The sequence below is a fragment of the Hoplias malabaricus genome, chromosome Y, assembly GCF_029633855.1.
Source record: "Hoplias malabaricus isolate fHopMal1 chromosome Y, fHopMal1.hap1, whole genome shotgun sequence".
NCBI classification, from domain to species: Eukaryota; Metazoa; Chordata; class Actinopteri; order Characiformes; family Erythrinidae; genus Hoplias; species Hoplias malabaricus.
In genome coordinates, this window is record NC_089820.1 from 73,409,913 (window position 1) to 73,430,360 (window position 20,448).

At 40.9% G+C, this 20,448-nt stretch overlaps 1 protein-coding gene across 3 annotated transcripts in view; it reads left to right on the forward strand.

The window, feature by feature from the left end:
• Positions 1-510: 510 nt before the first annotated feature.
• LOC136678170 (pre-B-cell leukemia transcription factor 1-like) overlaps positions 511-20,448 on the forward strand; it is a 78,170-nt gene continuing 58,232 nt past the window's right edge. For all 3 annotated transcript variants that reach the window (XM_066656095.1, XM_066656096.1, XM_066656097.1), the window contains exons 1-2: positions 511-1,299; positions 3,650-3,723. In XM_066656095.1, the coding sequence (XP_066512192.1) occupies positions 1,124-1,299; positions 3,650-3,723 (250 nt within the window). In that variant the 5' untranslated portion in view covers positions 511-1,123. The remainder of the gene's footprint in view (positions 1,300-3,649; positions 3,724-20,448) is intronic.

A 20,448-nucleotide genomic window follows, 5' to 3' on the forward strand; every position in this document is an offset into this window, starting at 1 on the left:
TGTTTCTACACTCATTGTCCACTTTACCAGCAGCATTTCTGTGTATGATTCATTTAGACAGCAACACACACTAACATATCAAATTAATGGCACTCTGGTGGTCCTGACCAATATTTTAAAAAAGTATTCAGAGCAACTGCAGGACTACAGTCTGTAATTGTAGGAATGCAGGGGCGGATAAAATGGACAGAGAGAGTGGAAACAAGGAGGTGGTTTTAATGTTACAGCTGATTGATGTATATAAAGAAGTATATGGATTAACTACGTATTTTTTATGTTCACATTCCCTTCAGCGCTCTGTTATTGTCCAGCTTTTGACGGGAGACCACGCCCACTTCTGCGCATGATTGACATGTGGGGAGGCGGAGTAGGCGGGGCCAGAATGCGTGTTCTGTCGAATCATATCGCGGAGAGGCTGAGGTGGGCGGGGCTTGTGTTGTTATGTGGTGAGTGTCAGTTAGTGTTCGAACGAACGCGCAGGAGCTCGCGCTTCAGTTCGGCGTATTTTTCTGTCGCTGTTAGCATCTTTAGCTTTCCTCTCAGAGACGCGGCATTCGTAGCCGAAAACTCGAAAAAAAATCAGGATTTAAAGTCACAAAAGCGAAGAATGTCGACTTAAACGCATGGACAGTGGGTGTATTCAAAGTTTTTCCTCATTTTTCCCCTCAGCAGGAGTGGCTTTCTTGGTTTTTCTTGGCGCCTGATCAGATTTCAGAGATTTTTCCCCACTAAAAAACAGCTGTGAACGGCGGCACGTTCTTCTTTTTTTCTGTTTCTCTCTCTTTCTCTGTGTATTTTTCCCTCTTTATCTTCTTTATTCTCGTTGTCTGTTTCTCTGTAACCGTGGAGGGGGCGGCAAAAATAAATATATTTACCTTAAAGAAAAAGAAGAGAAGAGGAGTCAGTTCGTGTTCTTTTCTTTCCTCCCTGAGGAGAAAAAAAATCCCCAGATTCTTGTAACTTCACTTCTCTTTCCTGAGGAGAAAAACACATCAATAAAGAAGTGTGAGAGGGTCTAAGAGGAGAAGGTGGTGGTGTCTTTTTGTGTGAAACAGAAAGGAAAAAAGAACCCAAAACAAGCAAAAAAAAAAAAAAAAAAAAGATACAGGACCACGGAGGAAGGATGGACGAGCAGACGAGGCTAATGCACTCTCACGGCGTGGGCTTGGCCGGACACCCGGGCCTCGGGCAGCACATCCCGGACGGCTCCGAGCCCGAGGGTCGGAAACAGGACATCGGAGATATTTTACAGCAAATTATGACCATAACAGACCAGAGTTTGGACGAAGCTCAAGCCAGGTGAGCTTATGAAGCGTCTGAGTGTCTTTAGCTGGTATATTAAGAAACCTATACGATGTGTATTAAGGGTTAAAACCTCTAAAAAACATCTAATTAGTGCTGTGCAAATCCGTGTTATTGTAGTGCGGTGCAAAAGCCAGAGACCACCCTATAATAGTAATAATAATAAATTAATACCAGTTTCAGAAGAAAATATAATGTTCAATTCATGTTCAGCATTTAATGTGTCCAGTTTTCTTGCTTTCAGTTTCCCCCACACAACTTTATTTTTACACACCTCCAAAGTCTTAGAAGTTGTTTTCATTCTCCGTTTTTAAGATCACGCAATGTACAAACACATCCAGACTTTGGCATGGCCAATCTGTTTCTTTAGGAACAAATACAGCTGCTTTTTTTCCCAATCTTTTGTGTCTATTTCCTTTTCTCAATAAGGGCGGCACATCCTTTCAGACCCATACTGAGATATTCTCACAGTGAATGAACAGTGTAAACACGCAGCTGTGGATGGGTTCAGATCTGAAGCGAGGGGAGTTGGATTTACTCCTCTGTCTCTAAAATGAACATTTTAATGTTTATTTGATGTGGACATTTTTTGGTGAAGAAGACAGGCCTTCACGACTGTTATGGGTCCCCACTTTAAAGCTTTGAATTTTTTTGAAAATATATTTGACTTTTGTCTTTTAAGCAAATAGATAATCTCATGTCTAGGCCAAATATATTAAGAACTATTTTCTGAATAATAAATAACTATTACTTTTCTGCCTTGAAATTTGATGAATAAAGGGTGGTCTCTTGTGGACAACTGTATATTGTCTCATAATATTCCTATAATTTATATCAATATGAAATACCTTTGTGTCATATTTTAATTTATTTGCAAATTAATGATACTATAGGAATCATGTTGAAAATCTTGTTAATTACTAGTTATTACTACAATATTCTAGTTATTGGTGTTATTCCCACTCTTAACACTACTCCTGGATTTCCATTCTACTTCATCTGTCTTTTATCAACACACCAGCCTTTAATAAATATTAAATTGCCTATATTGAGGATCAGTTGAGCTCCAAATCACCATTTTTCACACATACCTGTTTGTTTTCCAATATTAAAACAGAAGTATTTTGATTGTCATATGATTATAAATTTCACACAATATCATTAATTGTCCCTATCACTGCATCAACAAAAGGAAACATTTATTTTGCAAATATAAACAGTGTAATCTGGATTTTTGTACAATTAGCACATTCAGTGTGAATCCAAATATTCAGTAACAAGTGCACTTTATCTAAATATGGCAAAATTACTTTGGGTTTAGGTTTAATTTTGTAGACTAAATTTTGGATTAAGACGTATATTGGTGAAAGAAAAGAATCTTAAATCTGATTTAGAAACATGCTTAACTGAACAAATCAGAGTTAAGTAAACATGAATATGTAAAAGAATACTTTTTATATTATTAAAAATTACTTTGTGTTCTTTTACTGTGAACGCTTTAATTCTGTTTTTTTGAAGATGTGGATTAATGCTAGCTTTCTGGTGGATGAATTAAAGCATGTTTATGGAATGAAATCTGTAAAGTTTAGGAAAGCATAAAGACGTAGTAAATAGGAATATATATTTTGTTATATATTTAGCACATTTAAATTCACTGAAACAGCACGATTTCTCCCAGCAGTTTTCTTCTACACATGGTCAACACACTGACACCTCATCACACAATGCTTCATCAGCATCACGCTCGCAGCAGTTACCAAACGTTGGCCGGGAGAAGAAAGCTTTAAGCTTGTATTAAAAATTGATCACTGAAGTTGTGTGCCAGCATCGACAGCAAATGCATGTTCCACCTTTAGTTTAAGCAGAGACCAACCAGGAAACAGTTAGAGGAAGCTGAACTGAGAGATGTTGATGCAGTATAAGCACAGAGCATGTCCACACTATGCCCAGGCCAGGTCCATTGACAGCTTCAAAACCAACAGCAGAGCTTTGTACTGGATTCTGCCAGTACTAAGAGGTTAAACCTGGAGTAATCACAAATTACAAATAAAATAAAATGTGTAAAGCAAAATTAACCCACATCACACCTACAGTAAAGCCTTCCCACCCATTTCCTCCTGCTTCTGTCAGTGTTTCTGTCGCTCATTCTTCAGGCGTTGATGGCTGACTGAGAGCAAATCACAATTCCTGCCATTTGTCACTGCGGGGTCGTATTTAATTTACCTGTTTGTCGTGTGCTCAAGCTGTCACTTCTTTTAAATGTCAGTTTTTCTATTTTTACAGATTTGAAAAGCTCTTGACAGGTCACGTTTTCTGAAGCATTGTTATTTTATTATTTTATCTGTAGGAAACATGCGCTGAACTGCCACAGAATGAAACCTGCACTTTTCAACGTTTTGTGTGAAATTAAGGAAAAAACTGGTGAGTCCATTCATGTTTTTACATCCTCTGCCGTCAAAAGGTGCAGCACTAAAGTTATTCATATAAAACACATAACACAGTGGATTTCTACTCTAAATACAGGTTTTAAAATATGTATAAGTGTAGGAGTACAACTGGCTTAGACTGGATACCTTACATAATGTTGACTGGTGTTATTTAACTTGATGTTTAAGTATAAACATGGAAATGTGTCAGGAATATGTGTGGTGCTATGTTTTTGCACTTTATTGACTAGACGTTGGATTATTGCATTGAGCTTTAGACTGACATTACCTTCAATTTCTGTGTCTAAGGAATATACAAGTTTATCCCATTATTTTGTCCTCTGGCTGTGTTTGTGACAATGTGTGTCAGAATATTTAACCATTAAAATTAAATTTATTTTGAGGCTTATTACATTATAATAAGGGTTTCTTCTTCAAAATAAAAAGTGAAGTGACTTTCTTTATATTAAATCTTATTAAAGATTAAAGACTTTTTAATAGTGAGTTTGAGAAACTATAACCCTTTGTATGTTTTCTTAGATTATTATTGATTAAAACTCAACACAGTTGGTTTATTATGCCCACAGTTTTAAATACCACAAGATAAAATACCAAGTCTTGTTTTTCTGTGCATCTTTCTATGTTGTTTTGCTGTCCTTTCTTGTGTGAGAACATTTCATTTTATTATTAAATGTTATTAAAAACTAAAAGGTTATGTTGAAAATAGCAAGCAGAGGTAAATCCTGGTGCTGATATTGTGGTTTGAATCCTAATTTCTTTTTTTTTTTTTTTTACTATTCTCCTCCAAGTGTGTTGAGATGCTTGGGCAAAGGCATGGGAAAAATACTTCATATAGTTGATGTCTCAGATAATTCTGGAGAAAAGAGTATGTTTTTTTCTGTGAAGAAAATAGTTATAGAAGGTGATACATGATTTTTGTTTTTGTTCCGAATCTTACAAAGTACATGGCTGCTTCGCTGTTTGTGTTGGGTCGAAAACAGCTGGCTCAAATGGTTTAGAAATGTTATTTTTGGAATAACATTTGCTGCTGCTTTGACAAACACCTCAGCATTTTCTTGAGCTGTTTCAGTTCAGTTAATTTAGTCAAATATGTATGTTCATTTCCACATGAAGATTTGCAATGTCAGCATTTATTCTCAAAAGTAGGACAGCCACTTCTTATAGAGCGTAAACTGGGATTATGATGTTCATGTGGAAATATATTGGGGCAATAAAAATTTTTCGGCCGATTTATACTGATACTGTTGAATAACATAAAGGACCACTAGCCCCTTTTGAATGCTTTCAAATATTGTAGGAGATACGAGGTTGTGTCACAACATTGACAATAAAAAACTTGTTTTCAACATACAAATGTAAAGCAAATTGTACGCTACAGCATTCACTGTGTTTCTTCTAGAGAGGTTAATTTCTCTTTATTTTTGTCATGAAAAATCGTAATGACTGTGGAAAGCTTTTTTCCTCCTGATTACCTCCAAAGTGTAATTTAGGTTTTTGCTGCTCAGAAGTAGAACCTGGCTCTGTTCCAGATGGTAAAAGCAGCTGCATTAGTAGAGTCCCTGCATTTCTCAATCAGAGTAAAGTTCTGACCCAGAGAAGATCGCTTGGACGGGTTGCTGTGGAAAAAGTAAAGTGAACAGGGGGCTGGTGGGAAGGCTTTTCTCCTGGTCTTGTTTAGGAGTGAGAGAGAATGAGAGAGTGAGAGAGTTATGCCTGGCTCTTTGAACTGGCTGGGTTCACTCAGAGTTCGTCTCCAAGATGAAGAACAAAGTGACTTGGACCTCTTCCTGGCTTTTTTTTTTTTTTTTTTTTAACTTTCCTGCTCCAGACTCCCTTCCCACAGTTCCTGGCAACGACAAACCTGCCGAGCTTCTATAGTTGAGAGAGAGAGAGCCTCTGCTCCAAAAGGCTAGGAGTAATACCTCATAAACATAGTAGCAACTCCTTGGATTAGATTTACATGGGGAAACAGGTTAAAGGCAGGATTAGATTTACATGGGGAGACAGGGTAAAGGGAGTGATTGTGTGAGTGTTTGTCGCTCTGTGAAGGACTGGCGCCCACTTCAGTGTGTGTTCCCACCTTCCACCTAATGATTCCTGGTAGGCTCCGGACCCACCACAACACCACTCTGGACCCAACCACGATGCGGTTACAAACAATGAATGAATGAATTGCAGGGTAAAGACTGAATTAGATGTACATAGAGAGATGAGGTAAAGACTGGATTAGGTTTACATAGAGACAAGGTAAAGACTGGATTAGGTTTACATAGAGACAAGGTAAAGACTGGATTAGATTTACATAGAGAGACGAGGTAAAGACTGGATTAGGTTTACATAGAGAGACGAGGTAAAGACTGGATTAGGTTTACATAGAGAGACGAGGTATAGACTGGATTAGGTTTACATAGAGAAATGAATTAAAGACTGGATTAGATTTACAGGGGAGATGCAGTAAAGACTGGATTAGATTTACAGGGGGAGATGTATTAAAGACTGGATTAGATTTACATGGGGAGATGCAGTAAAGACTGGATTAGATTTACAGGGGAGATGCAGTTAAACTGGATTAGATTTAAAGGGGAGATGCAGTTAAACTGGATTAGATTTACAGGGGGAGATGCAGTAAAGACTGGATTAGATTTACAGGGGGAGATGTATTAAAGACTGGATTAGATTTACATGGGGAGATGCAGTAAAGACTGGATTAGATTTACAGGGGAGATGCAGTAAACCTGGATTAGATTTACAGGGGAGATGCAGTAAAGACTGGATTAGATTTACAGGGGAGATGCAGTTAAACTGGATTAGATTTACAGGGGAGATGCAGTTAAACTGGATTAGATTTACATGGGAAGACAGGGTAAAGACGGGATTAGGTTTACATTATTTTGGTTTTCATTTTTTCAGCACATGACATCACCAAACATTTGTCTGGTGCTCTGATTTTTGTCGGGATTATCTGTTTCATACTTCAACGCACTTAGCTGATATACGCCTCCTCCCTTTCTCCCCAAAAACCCAAGCAAAAACTAAACAGAGCCTTTGTTTTTGTTGTTATTTAATGTAATCACAACCATCAGGTTCTTCAGTTGCACTTCTGCTGCTGATTTTCTCTCTCAGGACTTCATTAGATGCATCCGATCAGAAGTGTGCTGCTTACGTGTGATGGGCGTCTGTTTAGAAACAGTCATTAAAGCTCTGAGCCTGCAATGCTGAGTTTTTAGAGCCCTCACTTTTGTGTTTACACTTTGTGACAAAAATGAGGTGTGAGGAAAGCTACGAAAGGACGTGTTTAAGTTCTACAGTCATTTTCCAGTCATTTGAAGCCAGTTCGTGCATGCTAAAATTAGCCCACTGTAGACAAGAAAAGGAGAGGTACACTACGCATCCAAAAATGTATTGACATCTCTTTGAAAGAGTGATTTTCATTGCTTTTACACACAGCAAATATAATATACATAGAAAAGTTTTACCGATAGAATGGGACACAAACGGCTGCACATTAATCTTAGGTCTTGATGTTCAGTTTAGAATAAGGTAGTGTGTGTTGATGTAGTGTGTGTGTGAGTGAGTGCAGGGTTTGTTGTGGGGTTTATAGTGGCAGGTGTTTATGTATCGTTTTGGTGCCATCATTATTTCAGTGAAGTGTTCGCCTCTGCCCTGGGAACTGCGCATATGCATGTCATCGTTCTCACATATGCACTAGCACACATCTGTCTCTCTCTCTCACTGTCTCACACACACATACACACACACACACACACAAATAAATACATAATACTTACATACTGATCATTAAAATGTTCAAATATTGAAGTGTATTAGGACTGAAAGTTTGTGTTTTCACAATATAAAAAAGCTGCCATTTTAATTCTAGCCTGATGGCTAATGTCTTACTAATGTCTTTTAAATGGAGGATGCTTAGATTCTATAACAGATTTAAACCAATCAGAGGCAGCCATCGCTGTGCTGTGGACATGACCACAACCACAACTGACTGACCGTATGGCGCTCTACACAATTAACCCCAGATCTTCTTGGTCTTAGCTTTAAATATAGACCTGGACCATAATTTCTGGAAAACACATCACAGTTTAAATCTCAATTGCAATATTGGCCAGAACAATAGCAATTAGGTGTTTTTTCATATTGTTCAGCTCTGCCTGGTGTGTATTTAGTAATGTCCAACAACTTCAAGTTGTTGTTGTGGTGCAAAATACTAAATAAAAACAAACTTTAATTTTTTTTATTATTTTTTTAAATAATTGTACTTATTTTATTTCCAATATTCTCCAAAACTGTGTTAAAATTCATAGCTAATTTTTAACAGACACTTTTCCATTTATGTTTTAACCCAGGTTTATTCTGCAGTAAATATGTACAGATATGCACTAAAAAGTGAATACTTTCATAAATAAGCATTCTATTTATTAATAATAAGTAGAATGCTTTAATAAATAAGAATTCAAAGTGTATTCGCCACCTGCCCTCTTTTACATCCGCCACCTTTTGCCTTTTATATTTTTATTTCTGCCGTAAAGACAGAGAGAGACAGAAAGTGCACTATTTTTTTAAAAAAGACACTAGGTTTTTAATCATAAATGTCCATCCATTCTGAATTTAAATGGCTCTCTCTATAACTGCTATAGAGGTGTGTGTGTGTGAATGTGTAGATATGGCTTTAAGCTTATGTTTAATCTGTAAAGATCTTTTCTCAGTGGACTGCGGTGGTCTCCTCTTCAGAATCATCTCTGAAAGTTGTGCAACTCTCTATTTGCCTTTAACGCAGGGTGTAATTTCACACTGCTATCACACAGACGCTGCTAAAATCCACCGACGACCAGAAAGCCTCTCAAATCTCTGCCGCTATGACATTTACTGAAAATCTGCCGAGCTCTGATCGACCGGAAACACTAGCACACACTCGTTCTGTCCAGTAATTCAGATTTTCCCCTTTTGTTTCTCTTCTTTTTGTCATTGTTTATTACAGACTTGTTCTGTTCTTGGCTGTTTTAGCTGGGAGTCTCTGGAGCTTTGGGATGGGAGCAGTTAAATCCAGAGATTTGTTCGTAAACAGACTCAACGGCACAATTTCATTAAGTTCTACCCTTTGCTATTCCTTTACAGGGGAAAAATATTTAACTATATTTAAATTTTAATATATATCATTAATATATATATATATATATATATATATATATATATATATATATATATATATATATATATATAACTGATGACGTAAGAGGAAGCTGTCTGAAAGGGATGTTCGGGTGCTAACCCGGATTATATCCAAAAAACATAAAACCACGGCTGCCCAAATCATGGCAGAATTAAATGTGCACCTCAACTCTCCTGTTTCTACCAGAACTGTCCGTCGGGAGCTCCACAGGGTCAATATACACGGCCGGGCTGCTATAGCCAAACCTTATGCCAATGCCAAACGTCGGTTTCAATGGTGCAAGGAGCGGAAATCTTGGGCTGTGGACAATGTGAAGCATGTATTGTTCTCTGAGTCCATCTTTACTGTTTTCCACATCCGGGAGAGTTATGGTGTGGAGAAGCCCCAAAGAAGCATACCACCCAGACTGTTCCATGCCCAGAGTGAAGCATGAGGGTGGATCAGTGATGGTTTGGGCTGCCATATCATGGCATTCCCTTGGCCCAATACTTGTGCTAGATGGATGCGTCACTGCCAAGGACTACCAAACCATTCTGGAGGACCATGTGCATCCAATGGTTCAAACATAGTATCCTGAAGGCAGTGCCATGTATCAGGACGACAATGCACCAATACACACAGCAAGACCGGTGAAAGATTGGTTTGATGAACATGAAAGTGAAGTTGAACATCTCCCATGGCCTGCACAGTCACCAGATCTAAATATTATTGAGCCACTTTGGGGTGTTTTGGAGGAGCGAGTCAGGAAACGTTTTCCTCCACCAGCATCACGTAGTGACCTGGCCACTATCCTGCAAGAAGAATGGCTTTTTGACACTTTTTGAGTCGCCAATCCACCTACCAGCGTTTGTTTTTGGACTGTGGGAAGAAACAGGAGCACCTGGAGGAAACCCACACGGACACAGGGAGAACACGCAGACAGTCACCCGGAGCGGGGATCAAACCCACAACCTCCAGGTCCCTGGAGCTGTGTGACTTTTTTTTTTTTTTACGTAAGAAGCATCTCATGAAACTGACTTGTAACTCACTCACCTATATACACCCATTCTCTTGCATACATACTCAGTCAATCACTGCTTCATTCATTCATTATCTGTAACCACTTATTTAGTTCAGGAGCCTACCCGAATTCATTGGGCACGAGGAATACACCCTGGAGGGGGCTTCAGTCCTTCACAGGGCAACACACACGCACACATTTACTTACACCTACGGACACTTTTGGAGCTGTGTGACTGCGACACTACCAGTTTGACCACCGTACCTCCACTGAATCATTCATTGACTCAGTCACATACATACTCATTTATGCTAGCTCACCCACTCACATATAAGTGCATAGACACTCACTCGCTCACTCATTCCCATACATACTCACTCACATAACTACACACTGTCACATTCAGTCACTCATTCACATAATTTCTCACTCACGTACACACTCACTCATGGTTAAATTCTTCATAAGCTGTCACCACTCCACAAGAGGGCACTATGTTCTTGATCAATGTATCTGTACAAAATCTGGCCGACCAGTCAGAGCTCTGTCGTCATGGTTACAGTCCGAACAAATGACCACAAATTGGCTGGAGAGAATATGTGAAGGACCAGAGTTCATCTGATGAGTCCTAGTCTGAGTCGTACAGCAGACAAATGGACAAATTAAGAGACAGGGAGATGGACATATAAAGGGACAGGCAGAGAGAAAGACAGTTCTGTTATGAGCTCCAGACACTTGCTGTGTTTATGTTGCTTAGCTGAGCCAACATGTCACAGGCAAACACACACATACAAACAAAAACATGCAAACAAACAAACACATTGCTTGAGACCAGGAGCTATAAAGCTGAAAGATCAGGATTACTTGTAAAAAAATTATATATATATATATATCCATCCATCCATCCATTATCTGTAACCGCTTATCCAATTTAGGGTCGCGGTGGGTCCAGAGCCTACCTGGAATCATCGGGCGCAAGGCGGGAATACACCCTGGAGGGGACGCCAGTCCTTCACAGGGCAACACAGACACACACACATTCACTTTCGAGTCACCAATCCACCTGCAACGTGTGTTTTTGGACTGTGGGAGCACCCGGAGGAAACCCACGCGGACACGGGGAGAACACACCAACTCCTCACAGACAGTCACCCGGAGCTGGAATCGAACCCACAACCTCCAGGCCCCTAGAGCTGTGTGACTGCGACACTACCTGCTGCGCCACCGTGACATATATATATATATATATATATATTAAAATTTAAATATAGTTAAATATTTTTCCCTATATATATAGGGAAATATATATATAGGGAAAATATATATAGGTGTGTTCTCCCCGTGTCCGCGTGGGTTTCCTCCGGGTGCTCCGGTTTCCTCCCACAGTCCAAAAACACACGTTGCAGGTGGATTGGCGACTCGAAAGTGTCCGTAGGTGTGAGTGTGTGAGTGAATGTGTGTGTGTCTGTGTTGCCCTGTGAAGGACTGGCGTCCCCTCCAGGGTGTATTCCCGCCTTGCGCCCGATGATTCCAGGTAGGTTCTGGACCCCCCGCGACCCTAAATTGGATAAGCGGTTACAGATAATGGATGGATGGAGATATATATATATATATATATTAAAATTTCTGTGCATGTGCAGTCTGCAAAAGACTTGAATCTTTACATTTTGTTACATAAATTAAAATCAGCTGCTCTTTACTCATGAAGAATGGAATAGAAATGCTCTGTTGGTGTATTCATATAATTTTCTGTGAAGACCAAGTGTAAACACAGAGCTGGATTCAATGAGGGTTTAGTTTTTGGAGTACTTCAGATTATTAGCACAGAGGCAGTTTGTGTATGTACATACATTGGTGTGTATGTTTGTGTGTGTGTGAATAGAACATTTCCAAGTGTTGTGTTTCAGCTGCTGACTTTCTCACTGCAGGTGATAGTAGTGGATCAGTTTACCTTCAGTTCAGCTGCACAGAGTTACAGCAGAGGTGTTCGTTTATCATTAAAGGGGACATAAGATAAATTCCCTTGTGCACTGCATATTCACATTAATATGGGGATTACGAGAATTCCATCACACACAATGTGAAACAAGAATGCACAGTCAGTTTACTGTGTGTCTAAGTCAGAAAACATGGGATAAAATGGGTCTTTGTGATTATGCTTCTGACGTCAAAGAGACTTTAAAATTGCCCCGCCCCCTTGTCTGAGTCTGTCCAATCACAGCGCAGGACCTGCTTTTATGTGGGCATGCAAAGATGAGGTAACATGCAGCAAAACAGACACAAGACACAAGCAATAAGAGCACTGAGTCAAAAATGCAGAAGAAGCAGCACAGAGAGAAAACGGCTAAACACCAGAGCTTCTGCTCCTCACTCCTCACTGCTATGCGTTCGGGTCAGTGTGAACAGCGAGTGGCTCATTATCATTAAAATGAACAGGTGCTGAAAGCAGGCGTTCTGAACAGGGCTGCTTAGACAGGGGAGAACACCGCTCTGGGGCTTGTGGGTTTTTGACCAATGCAGGTCACAGATGTTTCATTAAGAACCAGAACTGTGTTCCACTGTGGAGAAAAGGGGGAATATGTCCATTTTAAATGACAGCAACAAGCTCCCGGTATCAGTGAGTGAACTCTTGTTCAGGATTTACAGCCGTGTCTTTATTGGGGCGTCTCCTGGAAATGATAAAGTAGCGTCCAGAGCGATTTGATCCTGTGTGGCCATGTCACTCACACTGAGAGTGTAAGGACAGCGTGGCCCTGTGTATGAGGTCAAAAAAATACACTTCCAAAACTCATTACATTATTAGTTAATGGCCAAACGTATATATGCGATACGTTATTTCTACACTATTAGCTCCACTGATCATACAGGAGCTCTTTGTAGTTCTACAATTACAGACTGTAGTCCAGTTGTTGCTCTGCATATTTTGCTACCCCCTTTTGACCCTGTTCATCAACACCCAGGAACCCCACAGTGCAGTTATGATTTATGTGGTGAATCGTCCACCAACCATTAAAAAACATCCATATGATAGAGTCCTGTGTACACTGATGAAAGGCTAGAGGATGACCAACACTAAACGGTTGTCCAACAAGGTAGGCGTGTCTAACAGAGTGCACAGTGAGTGGACACATGGTTTAAAATCTCCAGGAGCAACTGCTGTATCTGGTCCACTCGTACCAGCACAACACACTTTAACACAAAATCACATCAGAGTCACTACAGCGCTGAAAGTTATCCACTGCTCAAAACATACCTACTCTGTGGGGGTCCTGAGCATTGATGAACATGGGGAAAGAGGGGTAGCAACGCATGTAGAGCTAAATACAGTATGAAGTAACACGGGAAGTGTCTCACTGTACTGTAAACTTTCCGTAAGAGGTGACTCCGGCCTTAAATACCAGTCCTGTTCCCTGACAGCTGCCTCCCACATTTATTCCCGAACACACTCTTCACACACTCCGTCGTGTCCCAATGTGTGTTTCTTGTCGAATGAGAGACAGAAGCTTGTATCTGTTCCAGCGTGTGTCAGTGGCTGTGATTAATCAGCTTTAGCTTTGACAGAGGAACTCAGCACAAGTTACTGCAAACATCTGGATTCTCTTTAATATCTGTGCACTGTACGGTAACGGCATTTACAGGCTTCTGCAAGGTCTTGGGGTCCTGCGAGGGATCCTCTCCTCAAGTCACTCTCTGTGGGGTTTATGGTGTGTTCTCCCTGTGTCTGTGTGGTTTTCCTCCGGGTACTCCAACAGTCCAAACACATGTTTGTAGATGGAGTCACTGTGTGAAACTGTCTACAGGTGTGATTGAAAGTGTTCCTTACTTGCTTCTAGTGTCTCCGAGTAGGTTCTGCACCCACCATGACCCTGGACAGGATGAAGTGCTTACAGAGGATGGATGAATGAATTACAGTAAATATCTTAGACAAGCAGGTGAGGTCTTAAACAACTTGAAGTTGTATATTTGTGAGGGGATATAAAAGGGAAAACACATCATCTGAAAGACACAGGACAGCGTTTGGCTCTTCAACCTGTTAACGGCACTAATTACAGCCTCCCACCTCCGTTATGCACGTCTGTAATTAGGCTCTTAAAACATGATTAACACGTCTCAATTACGCCAGTCATCATTTGCATAATTTATAAGGCTCTGTAATTGCAGGAAGGAGCTGAGTAATCACACAAATGCACAGGAAGCATTACGCCGCCGCTGAGGCATGTCCACTTCCACGGCCCAGAGGATGATTAGACATCAGCGTCCAAATAAAACACACGCCATGTTTCTCCACACATCTCCATGACACAAACGCGACGCAGGAGGAAAGCAATGCTTCTCTCTCTAAAACCACACAACCACACTGTAGTCCCATGACTCATGGAAGTGACATGGAGGAGAACCTAAACACAGAGAGGGACCGAGCAACTCGAGCAGGTCGTTTCAAGGAAAAACGCTGTGTCTGAGGTTTGGACGTGTTTTGACTTTAGTGAAGCCAAGATGTGAACACTGAGAAAAAACAGTTTCCGACCAAAGTTAATCTGCAGTCTGTTTAAAACTGAACAATCACATACCAATTATGAACAGAGCACAGCTCAGAAACAGAGACGGAGCAACATCAGAAACACACATCTCAGCTTTTATATTGGAGCGTATTTACAGTACAAGCCTCGTCAGTGAATTATGAGGCAACAAAATAATCCTTTAATGCAGCGGTCCCCAACCTTTTTTGCACCACGGACCGGTTTCATCTAAGACAATATTTTCACGGACCAGCCTTCATATGCTCAGGCCTACGTTTGCTCGATAATCGTTAATGACGTAATCTAATAATAAATCATCCACAGTGGTCTTATGTCAAATGCAAACATCAACACACAATAAACAACCTTTTGTTCATACATTAATAATCAACAACATCTCTGTAAATGAAAATATTTATTTTTGAACGAAAATCCTTTCTAATAAGAAATAATTATAATAAAAAACTAAACTCGATTCAAGTGACAATACTGGTCATTTCATTGGTCCCATCTCGGGGTAATGGGAGACAGTGACACCCGAAGTGTGTTCCGTACGTTCAGTCTGTTCCGTAGTTTCGTTTTGGTTGCGGTCACTGCAGAAAAACCTGCTTCACAAAGAGAGGTGGTTGGAGATGGAAGCAGGGCTTTCAATGCGTTTTGGGCGATCTCAGGATTATTCTGCCTCGATTTTAACACAGAACACTGGCACAGTTGTTGTTTGAAACATACTTTTAAGGCCACCGTCATTTGCAATGTCCAGCAGTTGATCCTCTTCTAGCACGGACAGGCTCCATTCACCAGGTTTGTTTACAAATGGGTTGCGGATCCATACTTTCGCCGTCCGTGGGTTACGCATGTATGCGTCTGTGCGTTATTCCGCACAGAAGTCACTTTTCAAAATAAAACAACATTTAGACTGATAATTAAAAAAAAGAAAAAATCACTCGTCGCGACCCGGTGGTTGGGGACCGCTGCTTTAGTGATCATAATCGAGGTAAAATGTTCCAATAATTGTGATACTGATTTGCGCTCATATCGCACAGTACTACTGAGATGGTGCTCCTCTTGGAATGCTTCACAGCTGATGAATTGGAACATTGCTGTGAGGATTTGATGGCAAACACACAAACAGTGAGGTCAAATGCTGATGTTGGAGAATCAGTTCTGGATCTCAAACACCACACCAACTCATCTCTAACATTCCACATCCCGGGGCTTGGGGGTTTCATACCCCACAATCTCACATTCAGTGAACAGTGCATTACTGGGTTGATTGTGCTTTTGTTTAGAGATTATAAGAACTAAACAACTGTGTCAACAATAGGTGCCTCTAAAAGAGGTGAGCTAATTCCGTGTTTTTGGACTGTGGGAGGAAACCGGAGCACCCGGAGGAAACCCACATGGACACGGGGAGAACACACCAACTCCTCACAGGCAGTCACCCGGAGCGGGAATCGAACCCACAACCTCCAGGCCTCTGGAGCTGTGTGACTGCAACACTACCTGCTGCACAACCGTGCCGCCCTTATAAGCAATTAGAAAATTTTAAACATAGTAAAAACTGCAGTGGAGGCACAGCATATATGTCTTGTTCTTTGTAGGTTCGTTTTATATATATATTCTTCTAGTGTGTCATTGTAAATTTTCATCAAGAGGAGAGTGTTTATATGAAGGGCATCATCATGGCATGCATTAATCCTCCAGGATGGAAGAGAATCTACAGTTGTTTACATGGATTTTAAGCTCACAGAATTTCTTTCATTTCTTTGCTGCATTTATAAAACATACCTTATGTTTAACCACAGTTTTGTAATGAGCATTTTAGCTGTTGTTCTTTAAGTGCTCCCTAACGAAGTCCATAGAGAGAAGGAGTGCTTTACTTCCATAATATGTCCCTGAGATATCCCAGAATGCATCTAAATTCATGCAGCTCTTCTTTTTCCTGCGTGATTTAATGTGGTTATCTGATGCCGTGATATTAGCCGTTCTTCCATTACAGGGAAAAGAAACGTCTACTCACTTAGCAGCAAGAGAAATGGCTTTCGAGAGGAGATTATATGCCAGAGCTTGTGTTTTTCTTTGTCTGTTTGATGTTAGTGACCGGCGCTGTTTACTGGCCGCAGTAAAATTTAAATAAATAAGGAGTAAGCAACTGGATTACGGTAAAAGGCTTTGGAGAGAATTCAGTAACATTACAGTCTCCTCCGAGTAGAGGACAGTGTGTAAAAGGCACCGTGTCCATGGTACTGATGTGTGTTATGGATAATAAAACGCATTACACAGAATTTTTTAAAAAAATGTTTACAATACCCTAAATAACATAAATGGGAATTTAAAAAAAATGGAGCTCACCAACCCACACGCTGTGAAATAAGACCATACAGTCAGTTTCCTGTGTGCTGCCTAGGGCTGGATAATATGGCCAAAATTTATATAATATAAAAAATATATATAATTCATAAATCATTTCTGATGTTAAGTGCAGAGACTTTAGAATTGCCCGCCCCCTCGTCTGAGTCTGTGCAATCACAACGCTGCACCTGTGTTGGTGTGAGAGCGCAAAGACGGGGTTAAGTAAGAGCACTGAGTAAAACATTCATTCATTCATTCATTATCTGTAACTCTTATCCAGTTCAGGGTCGCGGTGGGTCCAGAGCCTACCTGGAATCATTGAGCGCAAAGCGGGAATACACCCTGGAGGGGGCGCCAGTCCTTCACAGGGCAACACACACTCACACATTCACACCTACAGACACTTTGAGTCGCCAATCCACCTACCAACGTGTGTTTTTGGACTGTGGGAGGAAACCGGAGCACCCAGAGGAAACCCACGCGGACACGGGGAGAACACACCAACTCCTCACAGACAGTCACCCGGAGTGGGAATCGAACCAACAACCTTCAGGTCCCTGGAGCTGTGTGACTGCAACACTACCTGCTGCGCCAAAAAAAAAAAAAAAAAAAGAACGGAAAGAGAAAGAGAACGAAGCGAAAACGGCTAAAGAACCCCCCGAGTTTCTGCTCCTCAGTGCTGTGCACTCGAGGTCGGGGTAAAGTTATATTGTGCTGATTCTTTAAAGACCAGTGCAGTCGTATCTTGCTGCAGCATTGTACAATGTCATAATATAATAATAGTTTTGCTCGCAGCTGTGCAGACCAAATAGAAATCAAATCGTAAAGCACCTAGAGACTCCCTTAACACTCCACCATGCTGCCACACCAGTGCCCTCCCTGGTACTAACACGTTTTCATAATGCATTCACTACCTTACATGCTGTCAGCGTTAAAAAGTGTTAAAAAGGAAATAAAATGTACGCTGCTTTCGGCTGCAGTTGCCATACCAACGTCCCCAGAGTTCATTTAGTTTAACTCAGCGCCCTGCTGCTCCACATTTGACGACAAAAGTGTCGCGGAAAAAGCGCTGAATGAAAACCAAATCACCGACTCTCCCCCCAAAACCCTGCGTGCTGAGAGAGAGAGAGAGAGAGAGAGAGAGAGAGAGAGAGAGCTCTCCCAGGCCAACTTAGTAAAAAATGACACAAATTAATATACGCTACTTAAACCAGACCAAGATTAATGGCAGCCTTTCGCAGAGGCTTAGAGAGACTGTCACTCGCCCCTCGCTCGTCCAATGAAATCAACACTAATCAACGCTCTCTCTCTCTATGATCAGTGGGGGGAAGAGAACACACACACACACACACACACATTTCACTTTTTATTCATGTAAAAACGAAACATTTCCTAATTGCACCAAGTCAGAAACCCTTTAATTTATTTTTATAGAGGGTAGTCTGTGTCCTCCACATTTCTACAATGGACCAGGGGATATTTTAAAGCACTAGGTAGTCTTTTTGCCTTAATATTACAGCTTCAAAATCATTGTCATGCTCCACTGAGCTGTAATAGTGAGAATAGAGCCTCTGTTATTGTTCAGCACTACAGAAACTGCACTATGTCAGTTTTGGAGGAGGGTAGGGACCCCCCACACACACACACACACCCCTCTACTCCCACCACTCTTTAATATCTTAACAGTGCTGTACAAGTGAATTGCACTCTGCAACTGTACACCAAAAATACCAGATCTTAACTAGTGCTACTTTAAGACCCCAGAAAGGTTTTGCCTTGTGGAAACGAGAATACTTCACCTTTAATGTAGACATACCAAAACGTTCACTTAGATGTAAAATCCTGAATAATATTTCTTTAGTATTTGGTAGAATTAAAGTGTTAAAGTAGATATGATACCTGTTTGTGTGAAAGTAGTTGTTTTGCTGCTGTTTTGAAAATGAGCAGCAGTTGTTTACTGCTTTGACAAAGTAGTTGACCTTGCAAGCAGCAATAAAATAGACTCGAAGCCTTCAGCTAATTGTATGTTTGGTGGTGTAAATAGGCTTCTGTTGGGTGACCGTGTGTATGTGTATGTATATGTGTGTGTGTGTGTGCTGTGGTATTTGCTGCTTTCCTGTTCTTGTGCCCTTCTGGTTGCCAGCTTGCCTTTGGCAGCGTTAGTTATGGACAGTTAACCCCAATTGCTGTTCTATTAATGACATCCATTTTCTTTTTTTGCCTTCTGCATAATCAGCATTGTACTGCTCTGTCCTACATCATTGCATTTAGCTGCCTAGCGTCTGGGAAGCCCTGCTGTCAGGTGTGTGTGTGTGTCTTGGGAGGAAGCAGCCTGTTCTGGTGATATATTACATCTCAAGTCTCCTGCCAGAAAAAGGAACAGTGAGATGTCAAGGCATTTGCGAAGGAGTTTACCTCGACCTCCATGGTCTCCCTCGTCTCAGACCTTATCGAGTTCTGCTCGTTTTAGTCTCCTTTCATGTCTCTGACGGCGTTGGGGGTCCTATGCTTAAAGAGTGGGCAAAACGATACAAATATAATCGGAATAACTTTAGATCTCTCTGTGATACACAGTATGTTAACTGATATTTTGAATTTCTGTAATTGGAAATTGTACAATGTGCACTAGGAAAATGTAAGTGATGCCTCTGATGCTGTTGCATTCATTTTGAAAAAGAAAGAGTGTAAGAAATTGAGCCAACTGAAAATTTAAATTGTATAGGTCACGATTGTGAATGAATTGTATTCATTCATTGTCTGTAACCACTTGTCCAGTTCAGGGTTGCAGTGGGTCCGAAGCCTACCCGGAATCACTGGGAGCAAGGGGTCACATATCAGCTACATTTTATTGTTACTCTGATCAAGATAATCAATAACAAGCTCCAAATTCTGTGAGCGACCAACCGTGAGGAGTGAGGGGTAAAAGCTCTGGTTTTTAGCTGTTCGTACTCAGCTGAACATTTTCGCTTTTGTGTCTGTTTTGCTGCATTTAACCTCGTCTTTGTGCTCTCACATAATTGTAGGTCCAGTGTTGTGATTGGACAGACTCAGATGAAGCAGCGGGGCAATACTAAAGTCTCCACACTTAACGTCAGAAGCGGAACAGAATCAGAACGACTCGATTAATCTCATGTTTTCTGACTTACACACACACAGAAAACTGACTGGGCTCTGAACACATACACTATTGTGCAAACACATAATATGTCCCATTTAAGTCATAAAATGCTTTCCCCAAACATCTCAGGCCTAGTTTGGAGTGTGCCTAGGACTGAGATATCATGGTCTGTGTGTGTGTGTGTGTGTGTGTGTGTGTATGATGGTATATCTGTACACTGTACACACACACACTGACAGTGTAGTGCTCTCTCAGTGGTGTGTGTTTGGTGACGGCTCATTTCCCGCTCTCCTCTCGTTTGCGTTCCTCCGCGAGGCTCTGATGGATGAAGATGGATGAGGCCGGATCACCGTTGCTGAAACGACTGTTAAATCAAGGTTAAACTATCCACGAAGCTTTTAACCCTCGCTGCTTTATCTCCCCTCGCCTCATCGATAGTGGCTTATCGGCCCAGACACGCAGAGGACTCCGGGTAATGGGAAATCAAACAATCCCCAGCTGTATGCAGATGTGACAGAGGGAAAAAA